This window comes from Macaca fascicularis, chromosome 14 (genome assembly GCF_037993035.2).
Source record: "Macaca fascicularis isolate 582-1 chromosome 14, T2T-MFA8v1.1".
Taxonomy (NCBI): domain Eukaryota; kingdom Metazoa; phylum Chordata; class Mammalia; order Primates; family Cercopithecidae; genus Macaca; species Macaca fascicularis.
In genome coordinates, this window is record NC_088388.1 from 70,713,512 (window position 1) to 70,730,689 (window position 17,178).

A 17,178-nucleotide genomic window follows, 5' to 3' on the forward strand; every position below is an offset into this window, starting at 1 on the left:
AGTTAGACCACTTAGAAAGGATGTCTAAGACAACATGAGACTGAATGACTAACATAGAACAGTACTTCTCAAATTTAATGTACATATTGATCACCTGGAGTTCTTATTAAAAGACAGATTGTGATTCAGTGGGTCTGGAGTGGTACCTGAGATGTTATGTTTCTATCAAGCACCCAGATGATACTGGTACTGCCAGTCCATGGGCCACACTTTGAGTAAAAAAGAGAAATATCCATGCTGGAGAAAGGCGGAGGACCAAATTCCCTAGGCTAGGGAATCAGGAAAGTTGCAGTTGGAGCTGGGTTCTTAAAGGATAACTAGGATGTGGATAACCAACAACAACAACAACAATGAAAAATAGGGAAGGGCATTATAAGCAGTGGGAAGGGTATGCAAAGGCCCAGAGACAGAAATGGGTCCCACATGTCTTGGGACAGTGAATAGACAGGCTTGGTAAGATGCAGGTCCAAGTTGGAGAAGAAGAAGAAAAGAGTTTTGACATGTAGCTTGAAACCTGTGCGTGGATTGTTATTTAGAAGTGTGATTCATAATTGCCTGCTCAGGTACCTCCTATGTGTCCTCTCATAGTATCTGACCTCTATTCTTCTGGGAGATGAAGACCTGAGTCAGGGCACCTGAATAAATTCTGCGAGGCAGTGTGGATAGGAAAAGGAAGGAGGGATGTTGACTTCATTACCCAGATTGGTTAGGCAAAGTCCTGGTAAATTTATTTTTTGACTTAGCTGGGAGATGTAGAAGCTGGAAAGCCTGCCTTCAATAGTGTGATGGGCATTTCCAGTACACATACATAAAGGATGCCTGGTAAATATGTGCTTATTTGACTCAGTAGTAGAATGGAGTTCTACCTGTGTTATTATTTCAAATGTTCAACTTACGGTACTTTTCTGAAGTTATCAGAACAGTGGGTAAGAGGACCTTGAACATCTTAAGTACTAAAGGAATGGTTGTTGATTGATTTGAGTATTTCTAAGGCCTTGTCTCTCTTCTGTAGACCAGATCAAAGAACATTTTCAGCTCAATTCAGTATAAGAAGGCATTGAGTGACTTATGTACTGAGTACTTGGGTATGCTTGTGTATGACTGCAAGGAGGTAGAAGACTTGAGCCCTAAACTCAAAGAATATAGTATTACTCTAGAGCAGTGGTTTTCAACTAGGGGGATGCTATGGTGATGTACAGGACACCTTCCTCAACAGAGAATGAACCACCCCAAAATATCAGTAGTGCCACGGTTGAAAAACAAACTCTGAAAAGATAAGACTACCAAATAGAACCAGAACTTTGAGGTTGGATGGCTAGTGATATTATTAGTTGATAGCAGCAGGGCAAGAACTAAGTTCAGTTTGCCCGGGTCCAGTGTAGCCTAGTGGCTACCATAGGGCCATTTAGAGTCATAGGGTGTTATATTTAACTCTGTCTCCCACTAATCCTGATTGATACTTTTTGCTCTAGCTGCACTCAATTGCTTGTGTACTATGCAATTTTATTCCTTCCTGTCTATGTTAGTCCTTTTGCCTAGAACATATTTCTCTTATTTCTTCTGGATAATCCACATCTCCTCCATAAAGCCTTCCCTAGTCTAAAACACCCCAGTTTGGGTTAAAAGATTAAAAGGCAAGGCACCTCTTTATTCTATAGCTAGTCTTTATTATGTAATAGATAAGTTTTCTGTTTATGTCTCTCTTTCTCACTAGGCTGTGAGCATCTTTGGAGTTAGGGATTCTTGTCTTCTTCTGCCCTTATTGCCTAGCACAGACGTGCAACACATTCAGTCATAGACATGAGCCAAACTAGGTGGTTAAAGAAGGGAGAGATCAGTGTGAAATAGAATGGTTGGTAAGGCTTCATAGAGATACTAAGACTTGAAGCTTCTCTAATTCCTTGAAGATACTGATAAATGTGTGAGCACCTTATATTGGCAGGCACAGTTTTAAGACAGTAACGGATTTTTCTGGTGGTGTCTTTCTACAGGTTGATATGTCAGATCTCTCTCCAGAGGAGCAATGGAGGTAAGTGTGGCGGTTCGGGCCTTGCAGTCTAGGAAGTGCAGGTTAACCCAGCTAATTGAGTGATACGTCTACCCATTTTGCTTTTCTGTCAGTAGGAGGCAGTGGCTCATGACCTGTAGGACTGGACTTTTGGGATCTAAGTACCTGGGTTGCTCTCTTAGTCTTGAATGTGTAAGTAGATGATTGGACCAAATCATCTATCTGGGTTTCAATACCATTTCTACAATTTACTAGCTATGTGATTTTTGAGCAAGTTACTTTACTTCTCACAACCTTACTTTGCCCCATTTGTAAAATGAGGATCATAACAATATCTATACCTCATAGAGTTGTGAGGATTAATATATGTGAAATTCTTAAAAGAGTGCCTGGCATGTGGTAAGCTTCCAGTAAGTGTTAACTGCTTCGAAGATGATTATCATTAACATCATCATCATTATCCATGATACAGGATGGGGAGCTCTGGTTAAGAAAATGGGAGATGTATCTTCTGTTCTCAACTCTGCAACTAACTTGTTTTGTAAATAGAATGAGTCAACATATATCTTATAATGATTTCTCATCAGTAAAAGGGTTTCAGAGTGCCTGCCACGTGAACTTCACAAGGTGACTAACCAGTGAGGTGATATCAACCGTAGAATGTAATAGAAAAAACCTATTGATTTTATTTAGATTTAACATAGAATGGCAAAAATACCTGTTCACATGACAAACCCAGTGTGATTTTAGGTGATTTTAAGCTCAGTATGCACCAGTTGTGTACCTCAGCTACCAAAATATTCTGAATAATTTAGAAGATGTTTGTAGAAATATGTTATCTGCTGTAAGAGAGGTGGCAGTGCCACTGTGGTCTGCTCTGCTGAGGTCAAAACTATTTTGTTCTAAGCATGGCATGTTATTAAAAAGATCTTTAACTGGATCATGTGTAGAAGACAACCCGGATTAACAGTCTTCATATCATGTGATAGGAATAGTGATTAAAAGATCTAGAACTGTTAGCCTCAAAGGGCACAGGAAAATAGTGGTAGGATAAGGATAGTTTTGTTTTGTTTAAATAACATCATGATAAATCTTTGAAGGGGTAGCATTGGGAAAGAAGAGCCCATATGCCCTTTGTTGTTATGGAGTATGGGATTAGGTCTAATGGACTGAAGCTATAAGAAGATAGATTTTTTTTTGTCTCATTGTCAGAAATGTCTTTAATACTCAAGGTATATTGAGAGGTAATGAGCTTTCTGTCCCTAAAGCATTGGGATTTTATTCATTTATAAGCAAATGTTAGTACCTGCCCAGGTGTGGTAGCTCCCACCTGTAATCCCAGCACTTTGGGAGGCCAAGGTAGAAGGATCCCTTGAACCCAGCAGTTCGAGGCTGCAGTTCGTCCAGCCTGGATGACAGAGCGAGACTCTCTCTCAAAAAAAAAGAATATATATATATGTACCTACAATGTGCCAGACACTGCTGGTTCTAAAATAGATTACCTTAAAAGGCATGTGTTCCCAGTCAGTGGAAGTATTCAAGCAAAGATTGCAAAAATGATTTTTGCATTGGGTGGGGACTTGAACTGGATGACTTCTCTGGTCTTTTCTAGATCATTCTTTGACTTCATTTTGTGCATATCCTTTCACGTATATGTTGTCTGAGAACAAGAAACTTATCTCTTGCTATCTTTATAACTCCTCATAGCCCTTAGGTGTTTTTAAGTGTACTCTAACCTCTTAGCCTACTCTCACAGCAACTCTTGAGGCAGGCAGAAAAAATATGGACTCCTTTTGACAGATGAAGAAATTGTGATGTACAGATATGAGGTTAATTGGCCATGGCCATATAGGTGGGTGTGAATCTAAGTTTCCAACTCCGAATCCTATTATCTTTCTGTCAGATTCTCCCACCCAGGGTAAAGTTTTATATCAGATGAACCCTTAGGTGCTGAGGCTTACCGACTGGCTTTTTTTTTCCCACTCTGCCCACCAAGTTTTCCCCCCTTACATTTTGTTACGAAAAACTTTATTTTTATTTATTTATTTATTTTTTTTTTTTTGAGACGGTCTCGCTCTGTCGCCCAGGCTGGAGTGCAGTGGCCGGATCTCAGCTCACTACAAGCTCCGCCTCCCGGGTTCGGGCCATTCTCCTGTCTCAGCCTCCTGAGTAGCTGGGACTACAGGCGCCCGCCACCTCGCCCGGCTAGTTTTTTGTATTTTTTTTTAGTAGAGACGGGGTTTCACCGTGTTAGCCAGGATGGTCTCGATCTCCTGACCTAGTGATCCGCCCGTCTCGGCCTCCTAAAGTGCTGGGATTACAGGCTTGAGCCACCGCGCCCAGCCGAAAAACTTTAAATACGTAGAAAAGTTGAAAGACTTGTACAGTGAACACCTTTATACTTAACTACCTGGGTTCTACACTTAACTTTTTGTTATATTTGCTTTATTGTTTATCTATAATTCATCCTTCCAGGTTATTTTTGCTGTTAATGTTTCACTGCCCATGGAACTTCCATGAAGATACCATTTATGTTGTCGTTTTCCTCCCTCCTAAATATCCTGGTGTAATGGGAATTGTATAAAAGCTTATGACTCCAGTTACATTTGTATTTGATTTTATTATTTATTTAAATTTTCCCACACTATCTGATGTATTTGATTTTCTCTCTAATTCTTCTCTTCTATTCCTTTTTTTTTTTTTTTTTTTGAGACGGAGTCTCATTCTGTCGCCTAGGGTGGAGTGCAGTGTTGCAATCTCGGCTGACTGCAACCTCCACCTCCCAGGTTCAAGCGATTCTCTTGCCTCAGCCTCCTGAGTAGCTGGGATCACAGGCATGCACCACCACACCCGGCTAATTTTTGTATTTTTGGTAGAGACGGGGTTTTGCCATGTTGGCCAGGATCATCGCAAACTCCTGACCTCAAGTGATCCTCCGGCCTCAGCCTCTCAAAGTGCTGGGATTACAGGTGTGAGCCACCGCACCCGGCCTCTAATTCCTTCCTCATCCCTCTCCTTTGGATGACTATGACCCAGAGTGGTAGTAGTGACTGTTTCTTAGAGCAAGTTTTTAGCCAGTGTTGGCCGAGGGAATCACTTGCTGCCAGTCTTTTAAGACCAGAGAATGCCAGCTTTAGATTAATAAAATGTTTCCAGCTGTACTCTCCAATTAGTAAACTTCCTTGAACCTTTGAGGAGGCTGTTTACCTGTGGATACTGATGGTAAAGTCACTGTTGGATTAGTATAAAGGTGAAGCAGTCCAGATTTTTTAGGCTTTAACTAGTCTTAAGGATTTCTGACCCTGACAGAGAGGATAGAATGAATAAAGCAAGACTTTAATCCTGGAATCAGCATACCTTTGCAGTGTTACTCCTTTACTGCTGTCATAAATATCAGTGACTGAGAGTATGAGACTTTATGGCTATAACCTCTTTGGGTTACTTTCTCGTTCCAGCGTCAGGTTGAAATAGGCTTGAAATAGGCAATGATGCGGGTTTCTCCTGGGACCTCCTTCATGTTATGGGAAAGATGTCAGCTGTTTCTGCCATGGGGGCAGGCAGCAGACCACTTAGCTCTAATTCCAATATCTAGGCTTGGTTGCTGGGGTCTGTAGAGCCTGTATTTTATCTCCACATGCCTGTCTGTTAGGGTGTGTGTCCTAGCCCCTAATTTGTGTGGTACCCTGTGGCTATGAAGCAGGGAATAGTGTTCTGAGCTTTGTACTGGTGGGATATCCCTGGAAAGCACTGTCCCTTTATTACTACAGCATCCCTGACTTGATTCACCCCATGTGTTTGGCTTTCAGGGTCGAGCATGCACGCATGCATGCCAAGCACCGTGGCCACGAAGCCATGCATGCTGAAATGGTCCTCATCCTCATCGCTACCTTGGTGGTGGCCCAGTTGCTGCTGGTGCAGTGGAAACAGAGGCACCCACGCTCCTACAATGTAAGCCACTTTCCTTCTTACTTCTTTGTCAGTCATCAAGAGACCCTTCCTAAGTATTCTAGGGCCCAGCCTAACCCAGGCCACATGGAGGTAGAGAAAGACAATAACAATGAACTTTATGTATGAATGATGAATAGTGTATTGGGGAGTGTGTGTGTCTAAGGGTCAGGTGATTCAGAGGGTGAAAAGGATAGAACATAAGACTACGTTCATAGGCAGAAAAGACAGGTCTTCCCTTCGAAACATTGTGGGACAGATTCATGAAGGAGATAATCATCAGAAACTATTCAATTGGAGAGAGCAAAGATCACTTGACTGGGAAAACTAAGCCTCTCGTGAATCTTACAGGATCTAGATTACACTAATCTAAATTTTTTTTAAAAAGGGCCCGGTGTGATGGCTCATGTTTGTAATCCTAGTACTTTGGGAGACTGAGGTGAGCAGATGGCTTCAGCTCAGGAGTTCAAGACTAGCCTGGGCAACATGCCAAAACCCTGTATCTACAAAAAATACAGAAATTAGCCGAGCGTGGTGGCCTGCGCCTGTGGTCTCAGCTACTGGGGAAGCTGAGAGGTGGGAAGATTCCTTGAGCCTGGGAGGTCAAGGCTGCAGTGAGTTGTGATTGTGCCATTGCACTTCAGCCTAGGAGACAGAGCAAGACCTTGTCCCAAAAAAAAAAAAGAGAGAAAAAGAAAAAACAGTAATGGATGAAATGGGGGTGGGGGGAATGACATACAGAAAACAAATAGCAAAATGACAGAAGTTAATTCTTCCTTATCAGTAATCACTTTAAATATAAATGGATTAAATTCTTCCATTAGAAGACAGAGATTGGCAGATTGGTTTTAAAAATCCCCTCATTTATCGATATGCTGTCTATAGTAAATTCACTTTAGGTGGAAAGACACAAGCCAGGAGTGGTGGCACACACCTGTAATCTCACCTATTGAGGAGGCTGAGGTGGGAGAATTGCTTGAGCCAGGGGGTGCAGTAAACTCATAAATGAGTGAAAGCCCCCTTGGCATTTCTGGACTTATATGTAGAAATATTTTAAATTATATAATTTTGGCTAATCTGCAAATATTTTTACAACCTATTCTGAAGAAAGTGAGTATGCATATATGCATTGCAGTAATTTTCAATAAGAACTTTTTCCTTAAGTGTGGGATCCTTTCTTTAAACATTATCTTAAGGAAAAACTCAATCTGGAAAACAGTTAAGAGGCTGCTCTGCTTGATATGAGGGTTGAGTAACCCTAACACCCCTGCTTCCCCCTCTGAAATCTCTAGGACTCATGATAGCACTGTTAGAAAACCATTGATGTGTTATTCACTAGTTAATTCTTAACAGGAAACGTGTCTGTGACTTAATGAGGCCTGTTGTACTGGGAATGTGCAGTTTTCTCATTACTGCCACATCCTGTAAACATAATGCTAAATTTTATTGGTGAGAGGATATGCTAACATGATAGCACATCTTACACTGAGAAACTTAAACTCATATCTTTAGAAAATAAGAAAAGAAATCTACCTAGGAGTGGAATTGCTGAGTCATGTGATAACTCTGTGTTTAATGTTTTGAGGAACTGCTGAACTGTTTTCCACAGAAGCTGTACAATTTTCCATTCTAACCTAAAGTGGATTGGGTTTTTCATTCCTCCACATTCTCATCAAGACTTCTTTCACTCCATTTTTTTAAAAAAAATGTTATTTATTTATTTATTTATTTATTTATTTATTTATTTTTTTTTTTTGAGACGGAGTCTTGCTCTGTAGCCCGGGCTGGAGTGCAGTGGCCGGATCTCAGCTCACTGCAAGCTCCGCCTCCCGGGTTTACGCCATTCTCCTGCCTCAGCCTCCGGAGTAGCTGGGACTACAGGCGCCCGCCACCTCGCCCGGCTAGTTTTTTGTATTTTTAGTAGAGACGGGGTTTCACCGTGTTAGCCAGGATGGTCTCGATCTCCTGACCTCGTGATCCGCCCGTCTCAGCCTCCCAAAGTGCTGGGATTACAGGCTTGAGCCACCGCGCCCGGCAAAAATGTTATTTATTATAGCTACTTTAGTGGATGTGGATGTCATTGTGGTGTTGATTTGTATTTCCCTAATGACTAATGATGTTGGGCATCTTTTCATGTGCTTATTGGTCATTTGTGTATTTTCCTTAGAGAAATGTTCGTTTAAGTCTTTGCCCAATTTTTGGTTGAATTTTTTGTCTTTTTGTTGGGTTGTTAGAGTATTTTATATAATCTGGATAATAGACCATTATCAGATATATGATTTTCAAATATTTCCTCACATTTTATCGGTTGTCTTGTCACTTTACTGGTAGTGTCCTTTGATGCATAAACAGTTTTAAATTTTGATGAAGTCCAGTATATCTATTTTTTTCTTTTATTGCTTGTGCTTTTAGTGTCATATCTGAGAATCCATTGCCAAATCCAAGGTCGTAGAGATTTACCCCTATGTTTTCTTTGAAGAGTTTTATAGTCTTGGCCAGGTGCGGTGGCTCACGCCTGTAATTCCAGCACTTTGGGATGCCGAGGTGGGCGGATCACAAGGTCAGGAGTTTGAGACCAGCCTGGCCAACATGGTGAAACCCCGTCTCTAATAAAAATACAAAAATAGCTGGGCATGGTGGCACATGCCTCTAATCCCAGCTACTCGGAAGGCTGAGGCTTGAACCAGGGAGTCAGAGGTTGCAGTGAGCCAAGATCACACTACTGCACTCTAGCCTGATGACAGAGCAAGACTCTTTCACCTCCCGGACTGCAAAAAAAAAAAAAGAGTTTTATAGTCTTAGCTCTTATGTTTGGATTTTTGGTCCATTTTGAGTTTTTGTAAATGGTGTGAGATAAGGATCTAAGTTCGTTCTTTTGCATATGGATAGCCAGTTGTCCCAGCATCATTTATTGAAGAGACTTCTTTTTCCATTGGATGGTCATGGCACTCTTGTCAAAAATCAACTGATCAAAGATTATGTTGGTTTATTTTTGTACTCTCAGTTTTATTCCGTTGATCTATATGTCTGTTCTTTTGCAGGTACCACATTGTTATGATTACTGTAGCATTGTAGTAAGTTCTGAAATTGGAAAGTATGTTCCTCAACTTTGTTCTTCTTTTTCAAGATTATTTCAGCTATTCTGAGTCCCTTGCAATTCCTTATTAATTTTAATATCAACGTTTCCATTTTACAAACAAAAGCAGTTGGAATTTTGATAAGGATTGGATTGATTTCTCTAGATTGTTTGGGGAAATGTTTCCATCTTAACAATATTAATCTTCCAGTACATGAACACAGGGTATCTTTTCATTTATTTGGGTCTTTAATCTCTTTCATCAATGTTTTGTAATTTTCAGTGTACAAGTCTTGCACCTCCTTTGTTAAACTTAGATTCCTAAGTATTTTATTTTTTTGATGCCATTGTTAATGGAATTTTTTAAAATTTCCTTTTCGAATTATTCATTGCTAATATATAGAACTTCAACTGATCGTTTTCTGTTAATCTTCCAACTTTGCTGAATTTATTAGCTCTAATAGTTTTTAAAGTATTTTTTAAGGATTTTTTATATGTAAAATTGGTCATCTGAAAGTAGAGATAGTTTCACTTCTTCCTTTCCAGTTGGATACCTTGTTTTTTCCTGAGACAAGGTCTTATTCTGATTGCCCATCCTGGAATGCAGTAGTGCAGTTTGGCGATTTTGGCTCACTGCAGCCTCGACTTCCTCAGGCTCAGGTGATCCTTCCACCTCAGCTTTCCAAGTAACTGGGGCTACAGGTGCGTGCCACACCACCAGGCTAATTTTTTGTATTTTTGGTGGAGAGAGGGTTTCGCCAGGTTGCCCAGGCTGGTCTCGCTCTCGTGAACTCAAGCAATCCATCTGCCTTGGCCTCCCAAAGTGTTGGGATTACAGGCGTGAGCCACCATGCCTGGTCTTCCTATTATAAGCTGTGTTTTAGTAGGAGTTAGCAACCTCCTGTCAGGAATGTTGTGGAGGGGATGTTTGTGATTTTTTATGGAATGGTTGACTGGACATCTTGAAGTCCTCCCAGTTAGCTCTGAAATCTGTATCAAATTGAATTACCTCTAAGAGGTGAAGGCCTGTCTTCTTGTTAGAGGATGAAGCAGACCTGCCTAGAGACAGGATGAGGTTTTCATTCTGCAAAAGTTATGTATATTTGTTATCAAAAATTTGAATAATATAACAGTATGTGACATAGAAATCAAAAGTGTCCAGAGGGAACCACTGTTAATCAATTTGTTATAGATAGAAAAAATCTGCAAGTGTATGTTTATAAATTTTTAGATGTTTATGACATCCATTAAGTTCTGCAGCATTTTCCACCTAATACTCTTGCAAATATCTATCCATATTGGTGTGTATATCATCCTCTTAAACTAATGACTGCATAGTAATTTTGTTTTTTTTTTTTTGAGACCGGGTCTCTGTTGCCCAGGCTGGAGTACAGTGGTGTGATCTTGGCTCACTGCAACGTCTGCCTCCTGGGCTCAAGGGATCCTCCTACTTCAGCCTTTTAAGTAGTTGGAACTACAGGTGTGAGCCACCACACCCAGCTCATTTTTGTATTTTTTTGTAGAGACGGGTTTTACTATGTTGCCCAGGCTGGTCAGGAGCTCCTGGGCTCAAGTGATCCACCCCCTCGGCCTCCCAAAGTGCTGGGATTAGAGGAGTGAGCCACCACGCCCGGCCTGCATAGTATTTTGGAAAATAGATCTAAAATAAAATTTAACTTACCTTTATCGATTGACTTGGTAATTAACAGTTTATCACAGTTACAAGCAACAATTTAGTAAGCTTCTCATACATAAATTACCTGCATACCTGTGCAAGCAATTTTATAGAATACACTCCTAGAAATGAAATTGCCTGGTCAAAAAATGTATGTGTTTTAATTATTAATGGAACTTGCCAAATTGCCCTCCAAAAAAGTTATAGCTGTTATAGTTTACAGTCCATCAACACAGATTTAACAGAGCTGTTACCCAATGTTAAAGAAGGTGTAGAGAGTAGTATTTTTAATCTTTGTCAGTGTGATAAAGTGAAAATATCTGATTTATTAAGTATTTCTCTAAGAATTAGTGAGGTTGAGCATGTTTTCATGCTTAGTGGTTATTTGGTTTCTTTCAATTATTTGTTCATATCATTGACTATATTTGATACTTCCTTTTTTTTTTTTTTCTTTTTTTGAGATAGAGTTTCCCTCTTGTTGCCCAGGCTGGAGTGCAATGGCGCAATCTCAGCTCACCGCAACCTCCGCCTCCCAGGTTCAAGCAATTCTCCTGCCTCAGCATCCCGAGTAGCTGGGATTACAGGCATGGGCCACCATGCCCAGCTAATTTTGTATTTTTAGTAGATACGGGGTTTCTCCATGTTGGTCAGGCTGGTCTCAAACTCCTGACCTCAGGTGATCCGCCCACCTTGGCCTCCCAAAGTGCTGGGATTACAAGCATGAGCCACCGCGCCTGGCCTGATATTTCCATTTTTATCAAAGTAATACATACCATAGTTCTAAAAGTCAGATAGTTCTACAAGACTTCAGAAGCAAAACACATCGGTCCCCTGTCCAACTCTGTCAGTGTCTGATTCTTCTGTGACAACTACTTTTATTAATAACTTTTTTAGTTCATTTCTGATACTTTTTTTGTTTGTTTTTAAGATACAGGATCTCAGCCTTTCACCTAGGCTGGAGGGCAGTGGCTCCATCATAGCTCAATGCGGCCTCAAACACCTGGGCTCAGGCAGTCCTCCTGCCTCAGCCTCCCAAGTAGCTAGGACTACAGGTACACATCACCATGCTTGACTAATATATATTTTTTTACATTTTTTGTAGAGTTAGGTCCTGCTGTATTGCCCAGGCAGGTCTTGAATTCCTGGCCTCAAGTGATCCTCTTGCCTTAGCTTCCCAAAGTGTAGGCATTATAGCATGAGCCACCACAGTTGGCCTTGTGTTTTTTAAATAGCATGTTTTTACTGATGTATAAATTTCTACTTTATTATATTTAAATAAAATATTTGTGTTTTTTAAATAACATGTTTATACTGATGTATAATTTTCTACTTTTAAATATTATATATTGACTTCCTACTTTGGAAGGTAATAATTATATGTTTTTTGTTGTTGTTGTTGTTGTTTTTTTTTTTTTTTTTTTTTTTTGGAGACAAAGTCTCGCTGTGTCACCCAGGTTGGAGTGCAATGGCATGGTCTCGGCTCCCTGCAGTCTCTGCCTTCTGGGTTCAAGCGATTCTTCTGCCTTAGCCTCCTGAGTAGCTGGGACTACAGGCTCGTGCCACCACACCCAGCTACTTTTTGCATTTTTAGTAAAGACAGGATTTCACCATGTTGGGTAGGATGGTCTCGATCTCCTGACCTTGTGATCTGCCCACCTCGGCCTCCCAAAGTGCTGGGATTACAGGCATGAGCCACCGCGCCTGGCGGTAATAATTATCTTATACTGCTATACCTATACCCCTCACATACTACAAACATTTCCTCCTCCCAATTTTTAAATAAATATTAATTGTTTACATTATTAAGTACTATATGTAAGCATTATTCATAAGCTGTATTCACAGCTTGAGCCATGTGGTATATTTGGTACATTTTCTTTCCTTTGCTCAGGTTTCCTTTGGAATGTTTCTTACTGATTTGTAAGAGTTCTTTGTATGTCAGGAATAAGCCTTTTGACATATTTGCTACGGATATCTTTCCTCAGTTGGTCATTTGATTTTATTTGTAGAATTGGTAGAGAAATTTTTATAGACTAGATTTATGAATGATCTTTTTTTTTTTTTTTTTTTTTTTTGAGACGGAGTCTCGCTCTGTCGCCCAGCCCAGGCTGGAGTGCAGTGGCGCGATCTCGGCTCACTGCAAGCTCCGCCTCCCGGGTTCACGCCATTCTCCTGCCTCAGCCTCCCGAGTAGCTGGGACTACAGGCGCCCACAACCGCGCCCGGCTAATTTTTTGTATTTTTAGTAGAGACGGGGTTTCACCGTGGTCTCGATCTCCTGACCTTGTGATCCGCCCGCCTCGGCCTCCCAAAGTGCTGGGATTACAGGCGTGAGCCACCGCGCCCGGCCTTTTTTTTTTTTTTTTTAAAAGACGAAGTCCTTTTCTGTTGCCCAGGCTGGAGTGCAGTGGCGTGCTGTCCACTCACTGCAGTCTCCGCCTCTCGGGTTTGAGCAATTCTCCTGCCTCAGCCTCCCAAGTAGCTGGGGTTACAGGCTCCTGTCACCATGCCCAGCTAACTCTTTGTATTTTAGTAGAGAAAGGGTTTCACCATGTTGGCCAGGCTGATCTCGAACTCTGGACTTCAAGTGATCCACCCAAGTGATCCACCTGCCTCGGCCTTGCAGAGTACTGGGATTACAGGTGTGAGCCACTGCCCCTGGCCCAATTTATGAATGATTTTGTTGGCTAAGTACTCTATCTTTTGCTATTCTGTTTGGATGGCCCATCTTGCTATTCCTGATTTTCTATCTTGGTTCTTACAAAGTTCTTCTGCCTGCCTAGGCATATTTTAGGTAATAGCCATAGCCACCAATTTTACAATTCTTGTGGACCTCTCATTCTCAAATCTGCAGTAGGTTAAAGGTCAGTTCTAGGGAGGAGAAGCAGAGCATAAGTATAGTTGGGACATTACCACCTATGTAATTATGTAGACATAATTAATAACACTAGCTAGTATTTATTGTGTACTGTCTATTTATTTGTTCAGTCAGTAGATATTCGTTGATCCTTTCTATTCCCATGCTGGGGCTGTGCTCAGTTAAATTTTTTTTTTTGTGGAGAAACCACTTTGAAAAACAGTTTCAAACTGTTTTTAAATTAAACTCCCTATGATCTGGGAGTTTAATTCCTAGATATATGCCAGGAGATTTTGGTACACCCTCCTAGGATTTTTCTTTTTTCTTTCTTTTTTTTTTGAGTCAGACTCTTGCTCTGTTGCCCAGGCTGGAGTGCAGTGGCACGATCTCAGCTCACTGCAACCTCTACCTACTGGGTTCAAGCGATTCTCCTCCCTCAGTCTCCCGAGTAGCTGGGATTACAGGCGCCCGCCACCATGCCTAGCTACTTTTTGTATTTTTTAGTAGAAACAGGGTTTCACCGTGTTGGTCAGGCTGGTCTCGAACTCCTGACCTCAGGTGATCCACCTGCCTCGGCCTCCCAAAGTGCTGGGATTACAGATGTGAGCCACCGTGCCCGGCCCCTCTTACGATTTTTCATAGCAACACTATTTGCAGTAGCAAAAACTTGAAAATGACAATACGTAAAGGTGAATGGGTAAGTTGTGATATATTCACATAATGAAATATAACATAAAATAATACGACATACTTATAAAAACAAAATATAAATAACTATAGCTACAAATAATGGTAAGGATGAAGCTTAGTGGTATAATATTGAGTACAAAAGATAAGCCTTAGAAGACCACTTATAAGTTGACACTTTTTATAGAAAGGTAAAAATAATGGAAACTTAAGTGGTATGTTTTCTTTTTTTTGGCTAAGTTTGTGTTATGCATAAATGGTATGTTTTAAAATTATGTATATGTGTGATAAAACCATATTTTACTTTATTTTGAGACAGGGTCTTTCTCTGTCACCCAGTCTGGAGTGTGGTGGCATGATCACAGCTCACTGCAGCCTCAACCTCCTGGGCTCTGTTGATCCTCCCACCTTAGCCTCCCAAGTAATTGGGACCACAGTTGTGCACCACCCATGCCTGGCTAAATAAAAAAATTTTTTTTCTAGAGATGGGGGTCTTCCTGTGTTGACAAGACTGGTCTCCAACTCCTGGCCTCAAGCAATCCTCCCACCTTGACCTCTCAAAGTATTGGGATTACTGGCATAAGCCACCGTGCCAAGACAAAACCGTATTTTACAACAGCAAGGGAATACAATCAAGATTCCAGATAATGGTAACCTTGTATAGAAGAGAGATTGCAGGATAGGATAGAGAAGAGCACATAGCTAGATATAAGTAATTTTAGATGTTTTACATCTTAGGTTCATTTGTGGGTTCAGTATTTATCATGTTATTAAATAATTCATGTAAAAAGTAAAGAAATTATGTCATGTGGTACAGGATGGATGAACCTTGAAGACATACTAAGTGAAATAAGCCAGTCACAAAGAGACCAATATGATTCCACTTATATGAGATATCTAAAGTAGTCAAATTCATAGAAACAAAGTAGAATGATGGCTAGGGGGTGGGGGGAATTAGGGGCTATAGAGTTTCCATTTTGCAAGACAAAAAAGTTCTGGAGATCTGTTACAGAATAGTAACAGACAGTAATACATACCACTATTGAACTGTATACTCAAAGATGGATAAAATGGAAAATTTTTTGGTTTTTGAAACCACAAAAGTAGTTTTGGTTGACACAGTGGCTTACACCTCTAATCCCAGCACTTTGGGAGACTAAGGTAGAAGGATCACTTGATCCCAGGAGTTCCAGACCAGCCTGGGCAATGCGGGGAGACCCTGTTTCTTCTAAAAATTAAAAACTTAGCTGAGTGTGGTGGTGTGCACCTGTAATGCCAACTATTTGGGAGGCTGAGGCGGGAAGATTGCTTGAGCCCAGGAGTTTAAGGCTTTAGTAAACTATGATCACGTCACTGTACTCCAGTGTGGGTGACAGAGTGAGACTCTGTCATTTAAAAAAAGACAAAATAATAATAACTTTAAAAAATTAAAGTGGTCCATGCATGGTCTAATGATGAGAATGTTTATTAACCAAATAATTTGAATAATTTATTTTTTTCTCTACCTGAAGTTCAAAAATAAAGCAAGAAAGAAAGCAACTACCAAGACAGGGACTTACCTTACCTTAAGATACGCTATAAGAATAGACAAACAGACCAGTGGGACAGAATGCAGATCTCAGAGAGATAGATGGGAATTTAATTTACAATAAAGATGTAACCACCAATCAGTAAGAAGGTATTCATTGTTAAGTAGATTAGTTGAGAAAACTGGCTCACCACAAGGAGAAAAATTAAAACTAGGTTTGTACATAATACTGAATACAAAGGGGACTCAACATGAAGACCTAATTATGAAAGGTAAAGTTATGAAACTAATTTTTAAATGTAAGCAGACTGGGTGTGGTAACTCATGCCTGTAATCCTAGCACTTTGTGAGGCTGAGGTGGGCAGATCACTTGAGCTCAGAGGTTCAAGACCAGCTTGGGCAACATGGCCAAACCCTATCTCTACAAAAAATACAAAACGTAGCCAGGTGTGGTGGTGCATGCCTGTAGTCCCAGCTACTCAGGAGGCTGAGGTGGAAGGATCACTTGAGCCCAAGAGTTTGAGGTTGCAGTGAACTGAGATCATGGCAGTTCACTACAGTGTGGGTAACAGATGAAACCCTGTCTCAAAATAAATAAATAAATAAATTTTTAAAAATAAAAATGTAAGCAAGAAAGATTTGATAAATTTGATTTTATAAATTAAGGATTTCTGTTCTGTTAAAGATATGATAGGCAGAGTTAACTGATAACTGAATGGAGAAGAGATGAATAATGATTAAAACTGACAGTAGATTAATATCTATCCAGAGAAACTCCTACAAATCAACAAAAGACAGCAACTCCAACAGAAAAACAGGCCAGGGATATGAACATATTTACAGGAGAGGAAACCCAAAAGGCCATCAAGCATGAAAAGAGATGCTCAGAGTCATTAGTAATTAGAGAAATGCACATAAAAATATGAGATATCGCTTTTCATCTATTTTTAGGTTGGCAAAAACTAGAAAGCTGAATAGTGCCAAGTGTTGGCAAGGATCAGAGGCTATAGGAGCTTTTTTGTACTTTTTTGTGGGTATGAAGACTGGTACAGGCATTGTGGATAGCAGCATGGCATTGCTGAGTCAGAGTGAATGTATACACCCTGTGACACATCCTAAGGGGACATGGAAGAGGGTGTTCACTGAAGTGTTAATTATGGCTGAACATTGGGGAGTTGGAGGCAATCTGGATATCTGTCTCTGAGGGAGTAAATAGGTAAAATGTGACGGATGCATATCATGAAATTGTTTTACAGTTAAAAACAATACATTAAGTACCTATAGGAACTTGGGAGGACCTTAAAAGCATAGTACTGAGAGGAAAAAGTAAGAAACAAAGATGTATAACACAATGCCAATTAATAAAAATATAAGCAGAGAAAGCAATAAACAGTTTGTATAAA

At 40.4% G+C, this 17,178-nt stretch overlaps 1 protein-coding gene across 7 annotated transcripts in view; it reads left to right on the forward strand.

Annotated features, from left to right (window-relative positions):
• The window catches only part of RNF121 (ring finger protein 121), a 68,567-nt gene that overhangs the window by 25,271 nt on the left and 26,118 nt on the right, over window positions 1-17,178 (forward strand). For 4 of the 7 annotated variants that reach the window (XM_065529568.1, XM_045370291.2, XM_074014608.1 and 1 more), the window contains 2 exons: window positions 1,992-2,029; window positions 5,815-5,956. In XM_065529568.1, the coding sequence (XP_065385640.1) occupies window positions 1,998-2,029; window positions 5,815-5,956 (174 nt within the window). In that variant the 5' untranslated portion in view covers window positions 1,992-1,997. The remainder of the gene's footprint in view (window positions 1-1,991; window positions 2,030-5,814; window positions 5,957-17,178) is intronic. The other 3 variants (XM_045370292.2, XM_074014609.1, XM_074014607.1) reach the window with 1 other exon arrangement.